Below are 9,025 nucleotides of genomic sequence, written 5' to 3' on the forward strand. Positions count from 1 at the left end.
CCAGAAAATTCCTTTATAGATTTACCCCGAAACACAATTCAGGGATTAAGATGATGGTTGGGAATATAAACCCAACAGGATGTTATCTATTGTCCGTGTCTTTAGAGTTGTCTAGACTTAAGTTGTGCAAAGACTATTGAGGCCATTATGATAATTTGAAGATGAATATTTCTCAGAAGGACTCATATCTTGTTTTCTACAGGTGGCAGCATATGATTCTGTTTTTTCAGTTCAAGTTTTCTTTGTCGTGTGTTTGTGTGTGTCAGAGAGAGAGAGAGAGAGAGAGAGAGAGAGAGAGAGAGAGAGAGAGAGAGAGAGAGAGAGAGAGATAGAGAGAGACCTTTGCTGGCAGAGGCACAATAAGTTAACGACTTTAATAAAGGAGTACCAACACAACTCCTATAATTGATTATTTGTCTTCATATTCATTATATATTTATAGGCTTTTGAGATGTCAGCAGCAGTTTGGGCCATGTATTAAATATCTGTGATACTATGATAAAGGTGACTATTGAGGCACAGGAACGCTGCCAGAAAATGTGTTTAATGATAAACTTTCAAGCAATTTTTCTATAAAGGAAAAGCACACCTTCAAAGTGGACTGAGCGTTTTCACAAAGCACAGTTGTCAATGTCACATGATTTTGAAGGAGGAAGAGGGAAGGCTGCCAGTGTCAAACTGGCCAATCAGGTGACTGTTTCAGAATTCCAGACTGAGCTAATCTCCTCATGAAAAAAAATAAAATCTAGTTCCTTTTTCCATGTAAAGCACCGCAATATCACCATGAAGCCAGCACAAACACAAAAGCATGGCGAGAAATGAAACTAAGGAACTGATGCTAGTGTTAAATTAAAATGCATTTTATTAATAGACGAGGACGATAAGCAACAGTTTATCTTGTTGTATACCTCCCCTTCTACAGGTGTGTGAGACACGCTACATCAAAAAATGTACAACTCATACAGTGTTGTGTCGCAGCAGATATTGTGAAATAGATAATCACCCTTCTTCTTTTGCTGTTCCTCACAAATGGCTATAATTTCCCGATCCCTGACACTCTGTTAATCATTTCTCTCATTTCCTTTTTCATCATAACAGGAACTTGACGGGCAATTGACGGGGTGGGAGAGAGGAAGAGGGAGGGAAAACACTCTTCAAAATACAACATTTGGACCACATCATACCACCTTTGGCTCCCTCCACAGACCTCAGGTAAAAGCTCTGAGTCTCTACAGGACCTGAGACAGATATCAGAATATCTGGTCATTCGCGGCAGCTGACATTGTATAAATATATACTGTGAGGTATTGCAATGGCGACCAGGGAGGTTCTGCAAGATCACGTAATAGCAAAACCCAGAAAAGTGGCCTTGTGTCATGGCTTGGTAGAATCCCTCCAACAGCTCCACACAGATGATGACAGTAAGTCTGTGGTTCAAACAAATGACTCAGACATGAATAAACACAATGCCTTTCTGTAGCTGATTCACTGACTGTTGTTATGAAGAATGAACACTAGCTGTGCCTTTATTTCTGCAAGGTGTCCGGGCCTGGCGTCATGCTGGATTTCTGGAGGCCTCGGGTTCCGAAGAGGTCAGAGGTCACGAGGAGTCCTGCCTCGTTCGATTGGTCAAGCAGAGCCTCTCCAGCTGCTGAGCGCGCTCGTTGTGGACGGTCATCAAGCTGCGGTTCTCCTCCGTTAGACGACGAAACTCCTCCTCTAGACGGGCGATCTCCATGGCATTCTTCTCATCCTCCACCAGCTCTGCCAGCAATTTGCGCCTAAGAGGAGTGAAATAAAATGATATTTATTTTTATCAAAATGCATAAATCAGTATAGAGTTTCTTCTAATTCTACAATTAATTTGCTGTTGAGTCATTTGTTTAATTTCTATCTCTTCCCGCTTAATATTTTTTAGTTGTGAAAAGCTGGACATTGTCCCAGCTTACACTTGGCTTGAGGCAGGGTTCATAACAGGTTCATACCAATAAGCAATTTAGATTCTCCAGCTGTGTCTTGTTTCTAAAATATAGGGGGGGGACCAGAGAAACCAAAATAAACATGGAAATTATGCACACTTACAGGAAGGGCTGAGTTTATGAAATAGAAAAACACTGCTTACTGCTTACAAAGCTAACTGCTCTGGAGTAGGTAATTATGACATCCCATGTCCTGATGGCCTAAATCAGTATACTATTCATAATGCTGAGGTCAATGTATATTCTTATGTATAATATAGGATGGTGTGCTACTGTGTAGTACAGACCTAAATCATAAACATATTGGTTAATGATGAAAAGCTACAGTGTAGAGCCTTATGTGAAGCAGAATTTCACCAAAGGTCTCTGTAAAGAAGATTAAGTTCTTTGTTTGCAATATAATGGTAAGAAGTTATGTTATTTTCTGACAAATGTTTCTCCACTCCAACTGTATATTTGGTGTCTTGTAAGTCCATGTGGGCTGGGGACTTGTACAGTATGTGCATGAAAAAATAACATAAACTAACATTATTTCACAATCCCAAATATCTTTCTCAATGAAGTCAATCCAATTGAATGACTCTAGCTCTGGCTTAGACAGGCTGACCTGACTTTCGCTGGCAAACAGTGATTTCACACTCTGGGAAGAGATCAGCCTTTGGACTTTGAATGGCAGGGTAAGCACACATGCACAGAAATGTATGTGCGCAACATGCTTGTCATGTCCTCACGCTTGAGGGTGTGTGAATGTCAGTGTTGTATTACTGCTGGTAAGTGCCAAGTCACATTAACAGCAGCATCAACAAAGAAGAAAAGGAGTCTCTGTCCTACAATATAGGAGCTTTTATGCCATAACTTTTTCACAGAAGATGACAATTGGTTTGAGATAAGCCCAAATGATTTAAAAGCCTAATGCTTAATTTCTTTGCGCCAATATTACAATTCTATTCATTTCAGCTTAATAGCGGGATGCAAGTGTTTTGAATTATGTTAGTGGGGCTAATCTTTTATTTGGATCACAAATTAACCTTTTCAATCTTGTCTAAACATGTTTCTCATTATTATATAAATTAACTTAACAATTACATTTACTTTAGAATTAATATGGTATGTAATATGTAATTTTCATATGATTAAATTTACCTTATTGAGTCCAACATTATGCATCATTCATATTCAGCTTTTCTGAATAATTAATTGATGATTACAATGGACTATTTATTAGAAATTGTCTTGTTCAATGTCTAAAAAAACTATTATTTTCCTGTTAGACCAGAAAAAAATGATATAAATAGACAACTGCTGACTGGAAACTATGATGTTTATTTCATCTTATCTTATCTCTGTGTATTTCCTCATCCACAATCTATTTTCAGCTATTTCCCTCTGACTGGTAATTCCATCTGTCTTTATTTTTGAATACTTTATGAAACACATGCAAAACACACAGATATGCGATATGTGGCTTCTCTAATATACCATTTTATAATCGTACATCATTTTACTGCTTTTAGGGTTAAATGACTGTTACTAAAATGTTAACTAAAATTAAAAAACTACATTTTGAACAACAAGTAAAACGCAGTGTGATTCGCAGTTAAAGATCAGTGATTGAGATGCATTACTTCAGTGCTGAGTTTCTCCTTTCTTTATCAGAAGCAAGTTCAAATCTGTATGGCCTATGTATGCGTGTGTGTGTATGCATGTTTATGAAAAAGAGGAAGAGATCTTTTTCAGTCAAAGAAATTCCATCTGGAATACCAAAGAAGCCAGATCAAATCTGATATAAATTGAACAGAACACATTTTTTCTTATTTAATAAAAAGGGTATATACTTTCAAATTTGAAAAAATATACCTTCCGCTGTTGACTAAAACAATTCCAAAACTTTGAATATGGATGTTATATAATTCTTTCATAATTGGGGCTATTTCTTGTGTAATCTCTTTGTGTCATGATGGTTCCCAGTGATTCTGTTCACTGGTATTACAGGACTGATCGAACTCAAAAAATGGATCGTTAAACAAGTTAAAGTTCAATATATAGTGTTACAGTATGTACTTGTTTGATACTGATCAAAAGTAAACTAAGTGGATTTTGGAAAATCCCTCTGCAGTGTGTTAGAGGGCTGTTCCTGTTGTCGTCCTTGCAACACTTCACTGTAAGTCTGATTAATCTCCTGTCTATCTTTGTGTAGTGATATAGGAAGTAGCAAAACTGTCATTGCGTCATGCCTCTCTATGGTCGCTAACCAAAAGTTAAAATAATCACTCTTCCACAAAAATATATCCAATGATCAAAATGAAGTATCTGTATCAGTTAATTTCATTTTTAGCATCGGCCTAAAAGCACAATTGGTATTGCCGTCACTTGTGTCTAGTTGTGTCTAACTTTGCTTTAAGTGTGAATCTAACTTTGTGTGTGTCAGTGGATGTTGGCGTGAGCTACAGTGTGAAAAAAGAGAACCAAGAGTTTCTACCAGCCTGACTCATCATGTTCTTATCCAAACTCAAGGCTATACTCATCACATCAGAGTCTGCCATGCTGTTCTCTATTTAGGAGCTGCCAAGTAGTGTAGGTTGTGTGTGTGTGTGCGTGTGCGTGTGTGTGTGTGTGTGTGGTAGTGGGGTAACAGCAAGGGCCTTGAAAATCCCACTGCTAAAACTACCCACAGCTGCTGAGGGCACAGGGGACAGTGTGCACTGTGTGTGTGTGTGTGTGTGTGTGTGTGTGTGTGTGTGTTATACACCTCTGTTTATGTGCAAGCATACACACAGTACATACTCTATGTGCATTATAGCATACAGCAGGTCTTACTTTTTCCTAAATATGATCCAGAATAAAACAAAGAAACCGCAGAAACAGTGCAACCTTCACGTTCACACTCATTCCTGTATACATCACACATGCTTGATCTTGTTTCTAATTTAAAAGTAATTATAATAGGGAAGAAATACATCTGACATCAAAGTCATACATGTTCAAATATCACATCATGGAAAGGGCTCGCTGTAGATTATGTGCTAAATGCTGTGGGAAAGCTATAAACATGTGCCATCTGGTGGACATTTGATCCAAAATGCCTTGTTTATAATGGTCTAAGTTTATGTTCCAAACTTGCACTGATTTTACTATAAATTATTATTATAATTATAAAAGCACATTCTTATTTGTTCTCCTTGAATCAATATTACCTAATAGTGTACCAGTAAGTGAATATTTTAATATTTCATTAAGCCAAGAAGTCTACAGGCAAAGCTATGAGTAAGTAAGACTAGATGTTTTCCCTTCTGGTCCAAGCAATGACACCAAACGTAATTTGAACATGCATCCTCCTGATCAGATGTGCTCCCAGTGCACCCATTACAAGCTCTTGTATGTTTTTTTTTCCATTTTTTTAAAAAGGCATTCCCAGGGACTCACTTGCGGTCCTCAAGCACGGCGATCTCGTGTTTGACCTGGTGGAATTCTCTCGCCATCCTGCAGTGCTCCTTGTACACCTGAACGCTGTCTCTCAGAGACCCACAGGGGGGCACTGGCTGCAAGAGGTTAGAGAGAGATGCCATGTTAGTTTAGGGCCAGGCAAAACAAAACAAAAGAGATTATAATATATACAAACCTGGACCTGTTATTTGAAACACTACTTTCCAAGAAGGTCCATGGAATTTGCTATAGATATCACTGCTGGTGAAACAAGAGATTGCTGTATGTGAGGACAACAATTGAGACCTAAATGAACTTGTATCCATATTACTTGTATAAGACCTACAAATGATTTTTTTTTTCACACCATGGAAGGCCTTACAGTGGGAGACCTTGTGGCGCAATGATAGCATGTCGGACGCCAGACAAGAATATTGCATGTTCAAATCAAGTTACTGTCATTAAAAACGTTTTTAGTCCTATAAATTGAATATGAATGTTGATTATAAAAAAAGCACACCTACGATAAATGGGAATGAAACGATATCTCCATTAGCCAGTGGTACAGTGCATGAAAGCTGTCATTCATTGGCCTGCTACTGCTGTTCTCATTTGATACTCTAAACCAACATGCACTTTATGTGACCCTGGCTCTGGCACTCGTTGAAGGATAATTCAATGACAACACTAATAGCAGATTGAGCGCACACAGTGAAGACATTGATTTACAAGGTTGATAAGCTTGACCCAAGCTTCTCCTGATGTATGCTCTGTTTCTACAATCAACAGAATAGTGCTTTCGAGGAAAATTCCAACATCACACTTTTTAGAGGGTTATGTCCACTTTAATTCAGTATTTATTTCATTATGAAGGATTTCTCTGGGCTGGCATTAGATGTAAAATAGTTGTACAGTAAAAGGAAAGAGAAATAATGACAGCAACAGTATTATTTACACCGCAAAAACATTCAAAATCAAAGAGGGAAATCATTTGGCATTTGACTATCCATTAGATCCATAAAAAAATAAAAAAGCATAAAGACACAAACCCGAGCTAGACATGAAACGCAAAAAGCTAATAGCATAAGAGTACAGGGCAGGATTTGGACTTTTCCTTTAAAAGGCACGCAATGCTATCCTTTACCAGCACTGTGGATTTAAAATCATTGCCATCTCTCCAATGCTCTGTCTATCCTCTCTTGTGCTGCTCTGCCAACAAAACAAGGTGTGTGTTCAAAGCAATGTGATGCCACAGCATGTACGAGTGTAGTAGTACTGTATACCTGCAGTCGCTGTTCAAGATCCGGGAAAGTCTTAGGAAGGTCCTCCACATCTTTTACATCTATAGAAACAGAATGCAATTTTTAGATGTGAACAGTCAGTATAATGATTGATATATACTGACATACCAAAACACAATATTGTATTGATACCAACTTTTTAAAATTGTTTTGGTTTGACATGACTACAATTTGTGTATGCTTTACTACTGACTATTTTCCAAAGCATACTGTATTTTTTCTGCAAGAGGGGGCGGATTCAGATCTTCTACAGGAGTAAAAGTAGCAGTAAACAGTAACTGTAAAAACATTCTGTTACAATGAAGTTTCAAGTAAAGTAAAAGTACCTCAAAACTGAACTTTAGTAATAGTTAGTGTACTCTCCACCAATAGTCTATGGACTGGTTTTCTTTCTTCCATCAAAGTACTTTATGATAATCAGCCTGCAGAGATTTTAAACTTGTGGAAGAGAGATTATTTTGTCAAATGTAGGTCCAAATAATGGGGTAATCAAACAGGCGGTGGCTTTTTCGCCTCTTAAATTGGACCAAAATGAAACACTATAGGGGCCTCTGATACGTCCCCACTGCAACACATTGCTACACGTATAAATGAGCCGTGTCCGTTTACTGTACAGCAGTAATGAGCTGTCACACTGAAAGACATGAAGGGTAAGAAATAGAATACAGACAAACACAGTGGGCAGAAAGAACAGACAGGCCAGATGTATGAACAGAGAGGGATTCAGACAGACAAGCCGCCTGCCAGACATACAGACAGACAGAAACAGACAGGTTGTCTGCACCAGCCTCTGCCTCGCCAGTAATGTCCCCCTGGAGTTGTGGAACACATGTGGAGAATCCTAGGATGATGCAACCTTCTAAAAGCAGAAGTAACAGTGGGCCAGCCTACAGCCATGGGGCCAATTATGATGTGGAATAAATACAGTTCTAATGCTTAGGATTGACACCGTGTGGGGTTATAACTATGCCTGGCATGAAGTCATGAGAGCCCTAGAGGATGATCCCTAGATGGAGCACCGGTCTTAGTCCCCCTGCTGAGAAACACAAGTTCAAAGAGGCAACAACACCATCGTCCAGGGAATATCTAAAATTTGATCTTGGAGGGTAGGGTCAGATTGTGCCTGAACAGCTCTGGAAGCAACCACTGCAACTAAAACAAAGCGTGTAAGCATGCTACCAACTAAAGCCGGCCATGTACTTAAGATTTATCACAAAATGAACCAGCGCACAACTAAACAAAAACACGTATCGGAAAATGAGGTAAAACTAAACTGAACTGAAATGGATGGTTGAGGTGAGAAGAAAAGGCAAGCTAGAAAACAAAAGTACACCAATAAGAATGATTATGAAATGAAAAAGAGATTTCAGTAAGAGGACATATTGCCATGTGAGAACGACAGGCAGAATGCCATGGGGTTCAATGAATCACTGCATCGAGTGGGATTTGAGTGTCTTTCCTGCTACAGCCCTTCATCTCACTTCCTAAGAGAAAGACAAGCGGGATCAGAGAAGGGTGGAGTACGACTGGACGTGTTAACTGCTTATAAATATAGGCCAGTGTTCTAAAAGCTGAACAGTGAATCAGGCAGTATGACACTGTTAGTATTAGAGGGGAAACCTGACTCTGCCATTACATAGCTGCAGCTGCTGTCCCAGTGCCTGGCCCCACTGCAGTAAAACATCCTGACAGATACTACCTTGCACCATAGGTAGGGGTAGACCTTTGAGTTTGGATTGAAGATTCAAAAATTAAATAATACTGGTCCCATAAGCAATTGCTTGTGCATACTTCGCAAGTGCACAGCTGCGCACATGCATGTGTGGTCACTTTTTAATATGCTGTGGTCCTACAGAAATAGAGGGAGCACCTGTCTCCGCCACAGCGTAGAAGAATGAACACAGTTAAAGTGATAGGGTGTGAGGTGGGGAGGGGGGGGGTGCCTGGTCTGTTTTGGTTGGAGGAATGCCGTGCATGTGTTCCACACATACTGGAAATGCAGTGAGAGTAGAGCTCCAAGCAACACCAGGTGTTAAATGATCAATTGAGTAATAGGTGCAACTACACTCAAAATACGTTGTTACCGTCATTTGTGAGATGACGAGACACACGTGTATGTGCAGGGCCCTTAGTGTGTGAGGGGAGCGCACGTAGAGCTAGAGTACGTGGGTGTGTGTGTGTGTGTGTGTGTGTGTGTGTGTATGTGTGTGTGTGTGTGCAAAGTTTGCTACCGAGTGTGTGTTTACCTGATGTGTCGTCGAGGCTGAAGGCGATTCTAACTTCAGATTTATCAGGAGACACTCTTCTGGTTGAGGTGATCAT

The 9,025-nt window shown here is 39.4% G+C and overlaps 1 protein-coding gene across 1 annotated transcript; it reads right to left on the reverse strand.

The window, feature by feature from the left end:
- Positions 1-1,600: 1,600 nt before the first annotated feature.
- On the reverse strand, positions 1,601-9,025 carry map3k7cl (map3k7 C-terminal like). The gene is made up of 4 exons (XM_031872547.1): positions 8,950-9,025; positions 6,686-6,744; positions 5,403-5,518; positions 1,601-1,781 (listed from the first exon to the last, which is right to left on the reverse strand). The coding sequence occupies exons 1-4, from the start codon at positions 9,023-9,025 to the stop codon at positions 1,601-1,603; spliced, it is 432 nt and encodes a 143-aa protein (XP_031728407.1).

Source organism: Anarrhichthys ocellatus, unplaced genomic scaffold (genome assembly GCF_004355925.1).
Source record: "Anarrhichthys ocellatus isolate YVR2014 unplaced genomic scaffold, GSC_Weel_1.0 scaffold65, whole genome shotgun sequence".
NCBI classification, from domain to species: Eukaryota; Metazoa; Chordata; class Actinopteri; order Perciformes; family Anarhichadidae; genus Anarrhichthys; species Anarrhichthys ocellatus.